The sequence below is a fragment of the Aulonocara stuartgranti genome (genome assembly GCF_965226115.1).
Source record: "Aulonocara stuartgranti genome assembly, chromosome: 1".
Classification (NCBI taxonomy): Eukaryota; Metazoa; Chordata; class Actinopteri; order Cichliformes; family Cichlidae; genus Aulonocara; species Aulonocara stuartgranti.
This window is the reverse complement of record NC_138939.1, coordinates 20,145,828-20,164,122: the sequence shown is the minus strand read 5'-3', so window position 1 is coordinate 20,164,122 and position 18,295 is coordinate 20,145,828. Positions and strand designations below refer to the sequence as shown.

Genomic DNA, 18,295 nt, shown 5'->3' with positions numbered 1-18,295 from the left:
AGAGCTGGGTGTCATCAGCATAGCAGTGAAAATGTATGCTATGTCTTCTAATGATGCTGCCTAAGGGAAGCATGTATAATGTAAACAGAATTGGTCCTAGCACTGAACCCTGTGGAACACCATAATTGACCTTAGTGTGTGAAGACGACTCTCCATTTACACGCACAAATTGGAGTCTATAGATATGATACAAACCACTGCAGCACAGTACCTGAAATACCTACAGCGTGCTCTAATCGCTGTAGCTATTTCAGGCCAGGCAACATTTTTCCAATCTCACATTGTCTAATTTTAGTGAGCCTATGTGAACTATATCCTCGTGCTCTTAGCTGACAAGAGTGGCTCCCAGTCTGTTCTTCTGCTGCTGTAGTGCGGCTGCTTTAAGTTTCAATATTGTGGACATTCAGAGATGCTCTTCTTCATACTGGTTGTAATCAGTTATTCACATCTGACATGAACTAGACATTTTCACCCAACAAAGTATTTCGGAAATAGTCAGCCCATCTGTGACCAAAAAGCACGAGTTCAAAGTCACTTAAATCACCATGTTCACCATAATAACCATATCTAGATGCCTACATGAATGGAGTTGCTGCCATGTGATTGGCTGATTAGACATTTGCATTAACGAGCACCTGAACACGAGTCAAAATCGCAAGAAATGCTTTGCAGATAAATTTATTCAAGTAAACAGAGCAGTGCTCAAAGAAAGTACACAACAAAAATGTGACAAAAATATATCACAGGTAAACCATAGTTTGAGGAATTTTGTGAACACACTACAGTGCTGAACAAGTTGTACACATTTCTTTCTTTTGTTTTTTTTAAACGAGGCAATATGAATACACATACAACTGTCTCTCTCACGCACACAGACACTAACAGGGACATTGAAGGCATCGAATTTTAGATTTTCTTCCCCAAATTGTCTAAATAACGCCCTAAATTTCAAGTCTAGGATATAATTTATCTGATCACTTTAGTAAACCCATTGAACATCTTCTCTTCACTGTTTATCACATTCAAAGCATGCAGTGTTTACTCATAACTTTTAAGCTACACATTGACTAGTTTCTACTTTTTTCAATTACAAAACACTGACATCCTGTGTTGTTTTTGTAGATGAGCCTAAAATGATGAAGGATTCAGACAGCTAGCCGATACAAACACACCGAGTAAGCAAGGTAGCGTAATTAGAGAAATTGAAATAGTGTAGCAGATTCTCACAAGTTTCAAAAATAAAATCGTCTGAGTAGGTGGGTGTACTTGCAGAGTAAAGGCAGAGCTTGCCATACTTAACTAAAGCGCTGCACAGTGTTCCTAAATCAGCCTCATACACGAGCTCACTGTAAAAATACGACGTCAGTTATGGAGTTTTACGGCACTTTTGTTGTGAGGCACCAGCAAGTAAACAACTTTGGTCAGACAGGCAAGCTAGAGACTCTAAATACCTTAAACTGCAGTCTGAGTCCGACTAACTACTTAATGCTCAAGAAAAACCAGGATTTTGACGCAGGTATAAATTGAAATTTGTCCTGTTCTACTCAAGTGTTTACAAATCTGTTCATGGTTTTCTGATCGGAAACAATAAATGTTACAATCGTGGTGTTACACATTATGTAAATTCTGAATATACAGTTCAGTGGGAAAAATAAGTCCAAATCCCTCTTATTACATGATCCAATGATGTTTTTGTTTTTTTTTAAACAGATTACACTTCATTTTCCACCTAAAAATAACTTTTTGTTTGTTTGTTCAATGTGAACTGCACATAAGGAATACATTTCAAGCATTTTACACTTGTTTGTAGCTCAAAGGCACTAGTGATCCCATAATATAAGGTTGGCACATTAGCATAAAATGTCATGCAAATATCTACACTCAGTCTTTTCTGCCTCTCCTGGCTTACATATTAGTTAACACAACAAAGGGATGCACTCCCTTGATCGGAACAATTAGAACACTGGGGTCACTTTCTCAAACCTATTTCAGCTGTTCGCTTTTAATTCTCACAGCCGAGCACAGAAAAATACTTCTTTTTTCCCCCTGTGCTGTGAAATATTTAGAAATGTTTCCTTGTTACTATTTGACACTTAGGCGCTTTACTTAATCTATTTCATGGGGTGCTAATCATAAAACGAGAATAGCAGGTCGGCAGGTTTAAATGCTTATGTGGTTTGCTGTTAATTTAATAAACTGTGGGCAGATGCAGTTAACTATAAAGTGAACACAAACCTATTCATATTATTGGCTAGCAGGTAATTACTTCATAGTACAGCATATAATGTAACACTGTGTTGAAAATGGCTCTTGCACATTGTGGCATCCTATCCTTTGCTTAGACTAATCAATTGACACATAATAGGAAACGGACAAGAGGCACTAAAGTATACTGCACATACATACATTCATGCATACAGCACATGCACACAAACACACACGACTGGGGTTGTGTTGCTCTGGTGAAACTGTGCTGCCTCTCCAGTGTCTCTAGGTGTGCTGCAGTGGGATTTTGTCGGGTCTAATGGATAAAAGGCATTCGCTCCTTGCTGTCGTTGTCTCCCTCGGGCTCCTCTTCTTCCTCTCCTGCTTCACTGGTCTCCGTGCTGTCGCTGGCCATCTACAGATAAAACATTTTTTACTGCCACCATTAACCGTTTAGTGGAAACAGAGGTGGAAATAAATGTGAGCTGACATCAAATCACACAGCGAACTCTACTAATGGGCAGAGGATGGGCTGACATGACAATGGAAATGAAGAGGACAGCAGGAAATCCAGCTCTCACAATCCTGACATGAGAAGAAAATGTGCAGTTACTTATGTGGTTTGCTGTTAATATATATATATATATATATATATATATATATATATATATATATATAGTTTTACTACAAATGCCACTTTGTATGTCAGCTAGCAAATGAAGTGTGAGAAGAATACCTTTTGCATTTCTAAAAAAAATCATTTTCATTATAGATTTTCTTAAAAATGTGGACTTGGAATTCATATTTATCCAATTTTGCATCCAGACAATCCTACATAAACTACAGTAGGCTTGAATATAAGACCGATCCATACGGAGAAATTAAAACTCTTAACAGCCATGTCTGTTTATGTATGCAGTCTGTCACCTTTTAAAAGAGAAAATGTCTATATAGCAATAAAAGCCTTTCGTACCAGAGGGGTGGGAGACTTCTCAACATCCAGAATGAGTTTTCCTATGTTGCCTCTGTCATGAATTCTCTGCATCGCCTCTTTTACCTGAGAAGAAAAGATCTTATTCTCAACATGTAAAAAAAGCTGGTTTAACAATAAAAGATCTCTAACAGAGAGACTGCTGTAAAATTGGATTAAAAAAAAAAAACACCAGCTGATAAAATTTCAAAATCACAAAAAGATTCAATAATTTTCTGCAGATTGTAGACACGGGATCCATTTTTAGCACAGCTATATTACAGACTTCCTGTGCGAGGAAAGTTAATGGCCTTAACGGTGACAAAATGATGCTGACTCACTCTGCTGGCTGATATTTGACATCACGCTGAACACCTCACTGATGCAAGATCTATAGCAAGAGATTGAATTGAAAATCTGGCAGGGAGGGACAGGCTCTAATAACAGATACATTAAGAATAACTGTTTCTGCAGTCTTATTCCAGAAATGGTTTATTCTACACTGCAAAAAATCTTAGTGACATTCTGCAAAATAAATAAAGTCTCAGACCACACCTCCTAATAACCTGGCTCACTGTTATCCCCACATTCAATAGCTACAGTAGATAGAATTAAAATAAAATAAAGAACAACCCTTCTAGGAACTGAACCAAGGACTCCAAACTCAATTAGGCAGCTACATCTATAGCACACATTATGCCGTCTTCAGAGATAAAATGTGATGCTGTGCACTACACTGCAGAGTAAACCATAGGTGACCTATCACGTCTGTGATATAATAAAGGACATCATGTATCAACATGATAGGGCTCTTAAACTATCTTTAAATGAAGATGAGGCTTCTGCCACTCGGCTGTCTGTGGAAAAATACCATGACACGTTCAAATTCAGCAAAACCCCTCAATTCAGTGCTCCTGCTAGGAGAGCAAAACTGAGTAAGACAGTGAGTCAGAATCTTTTAGGTTTGTGTGATCTTTACTGCCAGCTAAAGAAAATCAGAAATAAGGTGTGTATTGTCGGTAGACTGAGGCAAGCGGGCTGCTGCAGAGAAATCCCTGTGCACATCATCAGCGCCTGTAAACAAAATCCCAGAACACTAAGCACTGCGTTGTGGCGAACTCTACAGCTTGCATTCAAATGAAAATAATTCAATATCCAGTCGTGATGCAGCAGTTGAGGCAACAGTTTGCCATGCACTGACAAGGCTCCTGCAAATGTACACTGTTTTCGAAAAACCCACACTTCATATGCTGTCATAAAACATCACGCTCGTGTTCACCAACACGGCCTGGGAGCAATAAGAGGCACAACATGTGACAACGAGCGACGCTTTCCGGTTCCGTGTTGCCATCCAGCAGGCAAAAGGAGACCAGAAACAACGTTTATGAACGACTGCTAGGCCATTCAGTCATCATTATTTATTTTGCTGTGACAGCAACTTACTTAACAGGTTAAAGAATCAACTCTGTTAGGCATGGTGCTACTGATAAAAGGGCAAAAATAAAGTCAGACCCACCACAAAAGATTACCATGCCATATCATGCACTCACGCAGACGCAGCTGAGTGTATGCCTTTGTCTGGAACCCGTTGTGTCACAGAAATCAAGCCAATAGGAAAAGTGGGTCATAAACCTGTACAGCACTTTGCTGTTAGGTAGCAACTTTCCAGAAGAGGTTGGGGGTTGGATAAATTCCGCTTACATTTTGAGCGAATTAGGTCTCTGTGCATAATGACCAATTTTCATGCAACGTGGGTTCGATTTTGTTTTTCAGGATTTTTAATAGCATTCAGCGTAGAAGCTGTACAATATTTTCCTGACTGAAACTAGCAGCGATTAGAAAAACTCCCATTATTCTGTCCCAGCCATGCATATTGTCCAACTTCTCATTCCGGAAAGAAAGGTTGCTATGGTCAGCATGTAAACTAACCTCTCCTTCCAGGCATATAAACAACCGAGGCAAGCTGTGCCCCTGACACTACATCCCACGCTATCCTCCCCTCTAATGAGATTCTTCATGGGCAATGGTTCCAGTGAATAGCCTGAACAATCTGCCAAAGTAATGACAACAGTGCATGGAAAGTTTCCCATGAGAAATCATTTCACAAAAATATCTCTCCGACTGTAGACAGAGTCTAGAATAACTTACAGTAAGCTTTTTGTGATTATTACTTACACTGCCTCTGCTTTCATCTAAATTCCTGAGGTATTTTTCAGTATGAAACAAAGTCCAAGGATAAACTTTCTGCTTCTTTTTCCAGTAACCAGAAAATCAGTGGACTGGGGTGGCCATGGCTCAGGAGATAGAGCAGATTGTCTACTAATTGGAAGGTTGGTGGTTCAATCACTGCCTGCTCCACTCTGAATATTATAGTATTCTTGGGTTGCTCCCATTATGTTAGAGTGAAAGTTAGATGTTGAAAAAAGGGCCCGTTTTTTAAAGTGCTTTGAGTAGAAATGCACTATACAAAAACCAGTCCATTTAGTCTCAAGTCCCCAGCTGCAGGTTCTTCATTGATTCTGGCGTTTGTTAGGTCTGAAATGGTGCAGAGGTAAGTCATTCAGAGCTGCAAGGCTTTGCCGAATTCATTAACCTACAAGAATATTAAAAGTGCAGCTTTTCCACCCCACAGGTGCAGAAAAATGAATAAATCAACCACCATCTGTACAGCCCACACATTCCTTGTTTGCAAATGGTTTAATTAAGCAAATAAGAGAAAACAGCTGTGGCGATGGGCCATGGTTGTCCCCATCTTTGTGTATCATTTAACTACAGACGAAAAACACAGAACTGTTCCTGCCTTACTCCGATCCCCGTTTTACTGTATCCACTGCAGGTACACGTGGACATCAGAGGAAGGATCACAAATATGAAAAAGGGGTTAAACTGAAGCTGTTCTCATGAAGGAGCCCAGCAGTGGTCAAATGCACACCGGCTAAACCCGCATCACAAGCCAGAGCTTTTATGGATAAATATGGGGATTAAGTGGATGAATAAGCATGATGGCCCTGCATACAGTTAAAGTAGTGAGTGTGTGTTACCTTGTATAAAACAAATCAGTGCATTTTCTGTTATTTCGGGCCATTTTAATAAACAGAAATGATTATTATGCTTGGACAACTAAAACCCCCAATTAGCAAACTTGCTTTATAAAAAAAAGTATTTCATTACGATGCCGGTGATTGTCCTTTGGCTTGGATTTAAGCGTTTTTGGGGGGCACTAAAAATTCTTTTAGGCAGGAAAAACCCTGTAAGTAGCATAGGTACGCTCTCTTAAAGTGGTACTTTTCCATTAGGCTTATGTACCAATGGGGATGTGAGCCACAAATGCCCTTGTAAAAATATAGCAGAGCGAGCAAAGTAAAAAGAGGAAATCGAGCATAGATGTGGTAATATTCATCTGTCTGTAAAATTGCCTATGTGATGGAAAGAGTCTGGTTTTCAATGCTTCAATATGTTCTACACACAACCAATTGTGACAGTGTATTTATGAGTCTCTCTTTTTCCAGTCATGGGTCTTCATTTACTACTGATGTTCCCCTGAACTCAAATCCCTTTTAAATGTTGCACAATGCAGGAAAAGACTGATCCGGATCTCTTAATGTAAATATCAAATTATTAGAGGAAACATGCATCTACTGTACAAAGGTTCCTGAGAAACTGAATGATCACAGTTATAGGAAGACTTAAAGAGTCTGTAGAAATCGAGTGTCAAGTGCTTGATGTATGGGCTGTTTGGCTTTTTGTGTTGGTGTGACATAATAGTTGAACAGGAAGATTCAACCTACCCACCATCTGTGGAAGAATGTCCAAGGACAGCTGACAACGTTCAGCAGCGACAAACAACACATTATATTCTGTCCAGGATGTTTAAACCAATTCTTCTTAAAATCTTTTCTGGCATCTCGGATTGCCCGACGTGATCGGGTCATTTTTAATTTGATCCTCATCGATCTCTGTGTCTTAAACCCTCTGATTACTTCAAGTTCTTACCTCCTCCAGCGCCCAGAGGGAGTCCACTACAGGCTTGATCTTCTTCTCTTCATACAAACACAGGAGTTTGTCCATCACTGATTTCACGAGGCCACATCTCCCTTGTTTGAAGAGCAGGTTGAGGAGCGAAAATCCAGCTATGACTTTGTTCTCTTCGTATAGCTTAATAGGGTTCACCTTCTCCACCTGCCACCACTGTAAAAACAAATAAACAAGCAAACGAGGGTGACGGATGTGTGCGTGCGTTTCATTTCCTGTGACTTATAATTGATTGGGCAGTTACAGGGTGTAGTTTCCTTTCAAATATTGATGATAGACTGCATCTCTGACTCACAGATTTTGCAAAGCTGAAGAAACTCTTTGTTTCCCCAGTTACCATGTTTGACGCGCCTGAAAAAACAAAAATAAAAGGATTTCTGTATACTGGACAGAAGTGACTAGTCAATAATTGGCAGCCATGAAGCATGAAGGGAGAGTGGGGGAGGATCAGCTGGCACCTTTAGCCCTTTAGATCTGTGCAAGTATGCCTTTGCACATTTTGAGTATGGCTGCAGATAATGAATTAATCTCTCTGTAATCATGTTACTTGATTCATGAGGCTTGACAGAAGCTAAAGTAATTAACGGAGACCAGATAAGACTGGTTGCTGTGAAGGACAATACATTCAATTTGCAGGCTCTGGAGTATATATTATTCAAATGACACTCACTATTTTGCGACTAGATCTGTGCCACTCTTATGGGTGTGTGTAAAAATTGAAGCTGCAGCAAGAAGACAGATAGATTGCCATGAGGAATGTAAAACAGCTACTCGGGCTCTGTGCAAAAGTAACAAAATCCAACTAAAAGTACCTCTAAAGCTTCTTTAATCCACACGCAAACTGGTATAAAAATCTCTGCGTGTTCGTGCCAGACTGCTTTTTTGGGCCAGGGAATTTGACTCGAGAGTGAGACTGTACTTCTCAATATTTGAAGTAAGATTTAAAATGTAGTTATTTTGACTTTGAAGCGATACATTTTTGCACAGTAAAGGAATACATATCATCCCCACCATACAGGATGTAAGTTCCCAGCGGCTTCAGCAAACTCAGGCCTTTGCCTGTGTTCTCCCCACACAGGCAGTCAAGCACAATGTCCACTCCCTCTGGAGAAATCCTGAAACACCAAGAACAAAGGGACAGTTAAAAAATATTCAATTGAGCTAATAAACATGCAACATGCAGAGATTTAAACACTTCATTAGAACCAGTAAATTATTTGAATGTTGTCTCATAAATGAACAGATTATTTTAAACACAGATTTGAGCTGAAACATTTAGCCTCGATGGTAAGATTAGCAGAAAAAAGATTTGGACACATTTTGGACAAATTTGAATCGATTTCAGACATAATACTTTTTTTTGCCTTTTTAATGTAGTATTCCACTTTTGTCTAAGAAAACAAGTGATTTAAGGAATGGAGGCAGTTATATGAAAGGTTTCTACTCTTACTGAGCCCGCAAGAAACTTAGACGCTACAAGCCACATTCACACAGCACTATATTTTATCTGTCACCCCCACATTCATTTTGGGGTTAAGCATCTTAACGTTTTGAAAGGCAGACCGGAGGAGCTGCGGATCACACTACCCACCTTTCAGCCGGCGGATAACCCACTCTACCTCCTGAGTCCCAGTCACCCAGATTTAGAAAGCTCACAAGGGTAAAAATATAACCAGTAGATTAATCTAAAATCCAAATAACAGGCAACATTCAATTACCATTAATCAGTTAAGCAACTAATTGTTTCAGCTTTACTGAAAATGTCATGAAGAATTCGAGCAGTTGAGTTAAAGTACAGTGAAAGGCAGAGATATGACTGCACTGGCTTGTTTGTGTCCACAAGCACTAAATGTAAACGTGCAAAACATACTCTGTAAGCATATATATAGATATATGTATATATAAATATATATATAATTTATTTATATGTGTGTGTGTGTGTTTTCAGCCTGTGATTCATGCTGGAGCAGCTTCAGGTTTTGTCTAATCATGGATTCATAAGATAAGGAGCTTGGTTCTCTGGAGTATTACTCTGAGAAAAAGTTGCAGCCCACGTTTTCTTATACAGGGATTATTGATGTGTTGCAGTGCCCACGTAGCTCCTCATCGGTAACATATTTTACACTGTGTTACAAAAAGTTTCTGATCTCATCGCACACAGAATCAGCCAGTGGAAAAAAAAGGGCCATAATGAGACTTTTTAGAGTACGGTATATGAAAGAATGAAAGGCATGTTATTATCAAGGGGACATTAAGTCCATACTTTCTGCCTTGTGGCCCCAAACACCCGGCTGGCTGAACAGCTTGGTGGTCTTGTGATTCTCATGGTTTTTTGCCTTTTGTAAAAGGGCTAATTTAATTGTACTTTGCACTTGATCCTGAGAAGAATGTGTGGACCAGTGAGATGAAAGGCATATTAATCCACTACCACTGCTGACATGTATGCAGAAAGCACTCAACATCATTTCCTAATCAAGCCATTTGCATCTGTAGGTACTACAACGTGGCAAATATGGATTTTCATACATCATACTAATGCGCATCTACCCTGTTTCTAGTATAGCCACAGATAATTACTGCCAGAGCTCTGTGAAGCAGAGGAGGCCGTTTGGTGATGAAATAATCAAAAGCTTTGCAACATCGTTAGAACTACATGAAACCTCCGCAGATTAATTGTAGTAGACCTGTGGCATACCGCATCCAATCCCATGAACGTTTGCAACCAGCGGTTTCTTTGTAGCGTAAACCGTCTCTGATGTCAGTGTAACGTGTAAGAAATCGCTCCTCTGGCCTAATTGGCTCAGCTGTTCCACATTGCCGCTACAGACCTCCACCCTACACAATGCTGCTGCTTGCTGAGATGAGCTGTGAGTTGCCATGGTGACCACAGCCACACATGACCAATAAAGCAAGCAGTAACATCTGCATCCTCCAGCAGGCCTCTTACCCTCTGTTAACTAAGCGTTGTCACGTTAGTTTAAAGGGGTAACCGGCAACATCTTCACCTGACTACATCTCCACATTCAGTCTTGACTCAATGAGTGAATGTTGCCAAAATTTGTCAAAAAGAAGTAAAACCACTTACACAACACACTTACTTTTTGACTTCTTGGATGTAGTCAACATTTCTGTCAAAGAGGTGAGCCACGGAGTCTCTAATGGCTGCGTGTTTGAAACACGAAGCGATCCCAAACACAGTGACATTAGGCACGGTGGAGCAGAGCTGAGCCACAGCTTGACCCTGAACATAATAACAGTTATAATAATGTATCAGTGCCCGAGAGCACAGAGGATAAGGAAAGCAGACATAAACATAAATCATACCACGGCATAAATAGCACTATTAACAGCGGGGATTAAACAACAATTCCATATGTGTGCATTTGTTTAGAGGGTGTGCACTAGTCATATGAGAACTGGACTTACTACACCACCTCCTACTGAGTGGACCAACACTGACATCCCTTCTCGCAGATTGGCAACCTCAAAGAGCATCATATAAGCAGCCACAAAGTTCAGGGAGAAGGCTGCTGCTTCAGCGAACGTCATTTCATCTGGCATCTTGTAGACAAAATCCACGGGTGCACAAACCACCTCCGCCCAGGCGTTGTAATTCACAAAAGCCATGACTCTGTCGCCTATCTGAAAGAAACATGTGAGGGAAGGAGGTCAACACACGGCAGACACTAACGTGAGCCCGTCATGTGGCAGTAAATGTCATCAGATTATGAATTAACAGCAGTATATTTCTGATTGTTACGCTTACAGCACTTATTGCAATCTGCATCCTCTCTAGTTTTATTGGTGTACTTCTCTGGCAGCATGTACTCATAGAACAACTGCATCAACAAGCTGTAATTACACTAACCTCAAATCCCTTTGTGTTTTCACCCACTGACTCTACTATTCCAGAGCACTCAAATCCAGGGACAAGAGGGGGTTTGGGGGGATTATCGATAGTCCCCTGACGTACCATCAGGTCCAGGAAATTCAAGCCACTGCAACAAAGAATAATTCTTGTTTGTTTACACTGGAATCCATCTGATTCGATATCTGGATGACGACCATGACCCTGAACAGTCTCTAACAGCTTTTTAATATCAAATATTTAGCATGAGGTGTTAAGAGATGTAGGGATTACCCAGCACTGTTTATTGCATTATTATGAGCAGTGAGTCACAGGCTTTTCCTCTGTGGATAAACAGTACACTTTAATTTTCCCAATGTCACACTGCTAACACTGGCAAAAGCTCAGCTGCAACCTGGGGGGGAAAAATGACTTGCTCAATATCTTGTAAACAAGCGCTTAGAAAATAGAAAGTGTGACATAGAATGACTGGAAACTGTGGCATCAGATATGCTTGTTATGAACATCAGCCACCCAACCTCCTGTACCAGAAAAGACCTGTGGATTCATGACTGCGAATTTCTGTGTAAGCCTTGTTGATCAGCGTTTAGACTTCACAAAAGCACCATGCAACGTGGGAGTAAAAGACCAGATCAGACCGCAGCTCACAAGTACAAATGAAAAACACTGACACCCTCATATTTACCATGTTTTCACGCGGATCTTCACTTCACCATCCTGAGGCTCGGGCATTGCCTTCTTGGTCACCCTGAGTTTGTTAAGACCCCCAAAACCTGACAATATCACCGCTCGCATTTCTTTGGCATTGCCAGACGTCTCCACGTTGTCTATTTCTTTCTTCACATTTTTGTCTATCATGTACTCGGTTTCCTCTGTCATGTCTGCTCCTTCTTTAGCCATGTCGAAGACCAGCTGCTCTGCCTCCCCGTTCCTAGTCGAGAGTGATTTGGGCGTGCAGCCGGTGCAGCCTGCACATAGGCAGGCGCTGTATGGACGGTTATCCACAGTGGAAGCTGAATCCTCATCATCTGCAAGCGACGTGCACTCACGCAGGTTTAAAGTTCCAGTATTTTAAGTCTGACAGATGGCGATTAATTCAACAAAAAAAACTTTGCTATTTCAAATCAGGAAATTATTTCATCCTGGTGAATTATCCTTCCTTGCGCCAGTACGACTTATAAAGTGCACCATCTGGTGGTGAAGCGCCCGCAAAACTTTTAAGTCTGATGAACTCCTTCAGATGCCCTCGGCAGCACAACCAAGTAGGATATAAATAAATAATCGTTAACCTCATAATAAAGATTCAAAGTTTTATAGTTTAATGGGATGTTTTCTTTTATTCTCCTTTAAAGGGTTAAACTATAAAAATGACCAGAGGAAACAAAACAAACAAACCTGGAAGAATTAGCGAAGAATTAACAACAATCAATCATGGTATGCATGATTGTGTGCGAGTGCAACATTCCTATTTAAAATAATGTATTCGTGACTTGTAGACTTGAAGTTTCTTCGAGGCTATAATTTTTTTTTAAAATTTGGATACATTTAATACATATATAATACATATTCTTTTACATCCCTCGAAATCTCTGTTTAAATTAACTATTAAACAGGGCTAAACGATGTTTAAATGACAATATATAATAAATAAATAACTAAAAGACAGATTTTTAAAAAATTGATAAATCTGTCAAAATTGACTTGAGTAACTCAAAATGTCATATTATTAGTTTATTAATAATAATAATTTATTATTTATAGATACATAACCCCAAATTCTGAGATTAAAACCTCAAAAAAAATTTTTGAGGGCAAAAAAAAATCTTTTTTCTCCTATTCGTAAGTCAAGATTGAGATAATAACCAAAAATTTGTAGATAATATTTTTTCCCCCAGTGATGGAAACAAGATTCTGCATTTAAAGCTCGTGAATTAATTTCTTAATTTGTATATCACACGGTTGCAACCTAAAAATAAGGCTTTTATTATGACTGTAAAAAAAACAAAACAAAACAAAAAACCCCAAAACAAAACAGTGAAAAGCATTTCACTATACAGAGGACACTATGAAGTCTTTATGGCTGGCTGAAAAGGTTTATAGGCCTCTCTTAGATATGGATAAACATAGATTCAAGTAGCCTGGAGTGGTTCAATGTCAGGTGCTACAATTAATGAGAAACTAGCAAAATGCTAATTTATCATATTCTTTAACAAATTTTGTGTGTTTGCTACCTAACACAAAACCTAATATGTAAAAGTAAAAAGCCTTTTCGCAATAAAAATTAATAAATCAGGTGGTGTAATATTTCTAATGTTTTGAAATTGACTTCTAATTTTCTTTGTAGAATAAACTCCATGGTCATGGAGAAAATAACTTCATCAACTGTTGCCAAGGTTACGGTGTAACCCTGTAACCCTGGCAACATCTTAAAACAACCTGCTGACGCATTCAACTTCCTGCATCATAAATTGCTACACTCGCTCCTAATTTTATCGTAACTGTTTTCTTTTATAAACGGACCTCTTTGCAAAAGGTTTAATCTAAAATTTCTCAAACACAAAAAGAAGCCAATGATATGTGCCAAGCATAAATAAATAATAAAATGAAAAGTTATTATAAACGTTACTGCTTACTACACATCCTGAAGAAGCCAAGACGCCATAATAACACTTGTCTAACATTCACTTTTTGTACTTCTTTGAATATCTGAGCTCAAGAACATGCTAGCTGCTAACGTAGCTAACTGCGGCAGCCTGCTTAAATAACAGGAAACTCCAAAAAGGAGCGGAAAGATTTTCAAACACATTTGTAGAACTACAGATCAGAGCGATGAACTTCCATCACTCAGCTATACACTGGTTCAGCTGAAATGATTTAAGCCTATTGTTTAAGGCTTCCACTTGCTTTCTGCCATCATTTTTCAACATTCAACAGCAGCAAAGATGTTATGAAAAACTTCATATTTTCACTTTTAATCCTCAGCGTGATTAATATTAGATTAATTTGACAGGCAGTAATAGTGAGCGCATTTCCTTTTTTATATAAATGGATTTTTTTTTTAAATTTAAGCAACAAAAAGAAAACAGTCAACAAAAGTAGCTTCCTTTTATTGCAAGGTACATTAGAAAGGAATAGGTAGCATAAACACAGGAGCAAAGTACAATCCAATGCCAGTAACCAATTTTGAAATTAATCATCTTAAGCTAGACGGTAACACAGACTGTGGTCAGAGTTAATGACATTGCAAACTAATGCTCCATAAACAGATCCCTCCCCAGTTAAAAATAGAGTCTGTAGCTATTCTCCACCATTACGAGACTGCCCATTATTACACCAGCATCACCATCAGCCCTCAGGAGACCCCACAATGGGAAGAGCCTACATGACTTGACACTTTGCTAACAATTTAGCAGGCTATTTTGTGCGTATCACAGCTTTCATTGGTTCAATATATTATCTTAGAGTACATGATAACTCACTTAGCAATCATGCATGTTTCACACTGTCAGTGTTTAACTGCTACAGATAAGGTCCTGTGCGTTTCTGCCACTGGTACATTAACATCTATGTCACAGGATTAGTTTAGTACATAACAGCTTTTTTTCCTCCCAGTTGTGCATTCATACTAGAGAGGGTGAACAAAGGAAAGGTTTGTGGGCCAGAAATAGGACTTTTTCTAATGTTGTGGGACATCAGTGAATATTCGTAATCCATGCATGTTTTGAATCTCATCTTTGAGTGCCTGTGGAGGACAAGACATACGCAATACTTGTGATTAAAATATCAACTATTGCAAATATAAACTACAAGTTTTTGTTAATTGAAGCCAAGACGACAGACTTAAAAGAGGACATGAAACACTAGATCTATGGAGGTTAATTTACCTCATGGAGTGCTATACAAACCCAGACACTGCAGCTAACAGATGGATTTTCCCATTTCAGTGCCGCTAGCCAAGTAATGAGAGCCAAATACTGCTAGAGACAAGACGGTAAAAGTGGACAGTATATCCTTGGTTTCTTAACATAAAACTCATTGTTATACCCAGGGGCAGCACAAACCTGATCATGATTCTGTCACTGGTTAGCAAACATAAACTAATGTAAGACTATTAGCTGCAACCCAGTGACATCACGTTCCATACTAACAGAAGATGGTGCTACACATATTTAATCCAGCTTCACAGACAGAGTTACATCTATGTCAGTTTTTGAGAGCAGGGCTCCATGATGTAAATTATCCTTTATATGTGTAGCGTTTCATGTCATCTTTAAAAAAAACAAACAACAAGCACATACAAGGTTCAACACAGACTAAATAAAACATCAACAATTTTAGATTTAATACATCAGTTTAGACAAGGTTTCTAGGGGTTTACCTGATTGACTAACTGGTGTTGCTGAACAGTCCTTTTTCCTTTAAACTCACTGGATTCTATGTGGATCTCATACATGGCCCCACAGCCACCTAATAACAGAACAGAAACACAGAAACAGAGAATCTTATGACTTGCTTTGCTTGTTTGTTTGCTTCCTTGGCTTTCAGAGTTTTCCTCAGTTCAAATGCACGGCTTCAGGGAAGACCTACATGTCCTACCAGGCAAATTCAACATAGTTGGGATTTCTTTGCATTAGCCGATTCTGCAAACCTAAAACCATATGAAGTGGGTGGGTATCATGAAGGCAGTTAAAGACTTAACCTGGGCTTTTTACTCCAAGACATCTAAAAAGTGGTGTCTGCTGCATCATTTGAGTCTTTAAGCCTTTTCGAGTGGTTGATAAACAAAACAACAATAAAAAACAAGGTATCAGAAAAGGGCCACATTATTGCTACAAAGAAGTTGAGAATAATACCACAGAAAACCAATTATTTTTGTGAATTTTGACTTGATATATTGATTTTATAACTCCATGTGCTCTGTGTGTAGTTCAAAAGTGATACACACATCAAAGGATAATCAATGTAATCAAGTCTGACATCGTCTCGCAGAGGGTATTAATAAGTGGGTGACCAGATGAAGGTGAAGTTAATTTTACTGACTGATTGTTCTTGGTATTAAATGGGCTACAAATACTCTAATCTGTTGGATGTTATTTGCCATCCATCAATTTAAAACAGACTTAGCAGCAGAGTACGACCAGGCAAAAACAATAACCATAAATAAATAAATATATCTATCTATATCTATATATACACACATATATATATCTATCTATCTATCTATCTATCTATCTATCTATATATATATATATATATTTTTTTTTTGTAAATAGCATATTTAAGATTGAAAACGTTAAGCTCACAAATCCTTTAATCCTGCATCGGAATGCATCCCTCTGAGGGTCTTTTGAGTTAGCTGACTCAAAAAGCTTCAAATCAGTGATAATGGGTATCACATGATATAAACCAGGGGAAAGTATTTATCCACAGTGTATGTGCAAATAACAGAAAAGTTTACACAAAATTAACAAATCAAATACCACCAACCAGAGTTAAAAGGAGCAGATCGGTTCCTTACAATAAAAGGAAATAAGGGTGTTGCTAATAAGCAAAGAGAGGGAAAACATGTAATCCTGTCAATCTGGGTGATGTCTTTGTTTTTAGCACCGTCACTGCCTGTCAGTAATTCCTCATGTGGCAGCTGCACAGTAGATGAATCCTTAAAAATTTACTCAAGGTCTGACACTGCCCCCACTGTGTATGAACCAAAAGTTTTGTGTAGCTTCATTTCCAGCCTTGTCATTTCCCACGTGTTAAGCCGTGCTCCCGTCTTAGGCGGATCAGGATCATTTCCGCGGATTTAAGTGTTTACCTGATATATCCACAACTTTGAGTGACGAGGCTGAAGGGAACTTCTCCTTCAGTATCTTTGCGATGCGGACCTCCCCGTCGGTTTGCGTGGACAGAGGTCTTTCCAGCTGTCCAGTGACGGCAGTCTGAGGAGGAGGAGATGAGTTTAAGTTCAGCAGACAGTTTCTGCAAACTGGCGGCTAGCATTAAGCTAAAGCTTGACCCTCTGAAATGCACTGCTGGTACTGCTAAAGGTGTTTTAACCTGATTACTGCGCAGAAGACGGAGTGCAGACACCACAGCGCTGTTCAAACTGCGACTACAAGCAAACATTGTGAAAACGGAGGCACAGCTTGATCAGGGGGAGTTTGTGAAACACACACCGGTTACTTAACTGTCATGTCCTCAGACAGCGCGGTCCCTCAAATATGACGTCACACATCCGGGTCACAAATCACTTTGGGTTTTTTAACACATTTGAGCGCCCTAGTTGTTGCTATTTCTAATATTGCCATGGTATGAATATAAAATTAATATTTTGAATGAATACAAGATTCATACATGTCATTTTTTAATAGATTATATGTTATGTATTAATACTGATTGCTATGAAGGTCATACGTACCATTTAGTACAGTTCTCTTTTCAGTCTTACATTTTATTATTTTATTTTATCATTCTTATAAATAAAATTATACATATTATTGGTTGTATGTGTTTTTAAAGTCACTATTTCTATTTTTATTCTTTAACAATCATGATTATTTTCTGTAACACAGCAATTTAACACTGTAATCCACATGTGTCAAACTCCAGGCCTCAAGGGCCGCTGTCCTGCTTGTCTTCCAACTAACCTGCCCTTGTAGCTTTTTATTGGCAAAGCACACACATCTCAAAAACAAGCAGGATGCTGGCCTTCATGGACTGGAGTTTGACACCCCTATCTATCTATCTATCTATCTATCTATCTATCTATCTATCTATCTATCTATCTATCTATCTATCTATCTATCTATCTATCTATCTATCTATCTATCTATCTATCTATCTATCTATCTATCTATCTATCTATCTATCTATCTATCTATCTATCTATCTATCTATCTATCGACATTTTAACTGTTTCCGCTCTCGAGGTCCCTTCACATGTTACCTATGTACATGGTTGCACACACTAAAAAGTAATTATTGCTTTAATTATTCATTAAGTGAATAATTCCAGGTATTTTCCACAAAATACATTTTGACATGTCACAGCAGGTAGAAAAAGCAAACTTACTGTTTTGCTATGACTGTTTGCCCTTGAAGAGATGGAAGTCATTGTCAGTGTGATTCGTAACAAATTAAAATCTCAGCTCTCAAGAATACAGAGCTTTCTGTGCAGGGGAATTCATTAGTGTAGAATTGCTCCGATAATTTTTTTTTGATTA

General features: G+C 38.8%; 2 protein-coding genes across 2 annotated transcripts; both read right to left on the bottom strand.

Moving 5' to 3' along the window:
* Nucleotides 1–647: 647 nt before the first annotated feature.
* On the bottom strand, nt 648–12,268 carry vat1l (vesicle amine transport 1-like). The gene is made up of 9 exons (XM_082538766.1): nt 11,761–12,268; nt 11,076–11,205; nt 10,634–10,849; nt 10,306–10,448; nt 8,219–8,322; nt 7,503–7,558; nt 7,169–7,363; nt 3,179–3,262; nt 648–2,620 (listed from the first exon to the last, which is right to left on the bottom strand). Exons 1-9 carry the CDS (start codon nt 11,973–11,975, stop codon nt 2,522–2,524), a joined length of 1,242 nt encoding a protein of 413 aa, XP_082394892.1. The 5' UTR covers nt 11,976–12,268; the 3' UTR covers nt 648–2,521.
* Nucleotides 12,269–14,163: 1,895 nt separating this feature from the next.
* On the bottom strand, nt 14,164–17,292 carry bola3 (bolA family member 3). Its single transcript, XM_082541558.1, has 4 exons — nt 17,130–17,292; nt 16,888–17,011; nt 15,454–15,542; nt 14,164–14,817 (listed from the first exon to the last, which is right to left on the bottom strand). Exons 1-4 carry the CDS (start codon nt 17,196–17,198, stop codon nt 14,752–14,754), a joined length of 348 nt encoding a protein of 115 aa, XP_082397684.1. The 5' UTR covers nt 17,199–17,292; the 3' UTR covers nt 14,164–14,751.
* Between the last annotated feature and the right edge of the window lie 1,003 nt (nt 17,293–18,295).

Coding starts and splice junctions, on each gene's coding strand:
- vat1l (XM_082538766.1), bottom strand. CDS start 11,975: ATGGCTAAAGAAGGAGCAGACATGACAGAGGAAACCGAGTACATGATA. Junction 7,559..8,218: donor GGGAACTTACATCCTGTATG/GTGGGGATGATA, acceptor TTGTTTTTTCAG/GCGCGTCAAACATGGTAACT. Junction 3,263..7,168: donor CCCTCTGGGCGCTGGAGGAG/GTAAGAACTTGA, acceptor TTTTCTTCTCAG/GTAAAAGAGGCGATGCAGAG.
- bola3 (XM_082541558.1), bottom strand. CDS start 17,198: ATGTTTGCTTGTAGTCGCAGTTTGAACAGCGCTGTGGTGTCTGCACTC. Junction 17,012..17,129: donor GTCTTCTGCGCAGTAATCAG/GTTAAAACACCT, acceptor CCTCCTCCTCAG/ACTGCCGTCACTGGACAGCT. Junction 14,818..15,453: donor AACACCAGTTAGTCAATCAG/GTAAACCCCTAG, acceptor TGTCCTCCACAG/GCACTCAAAGATGAGATTCA.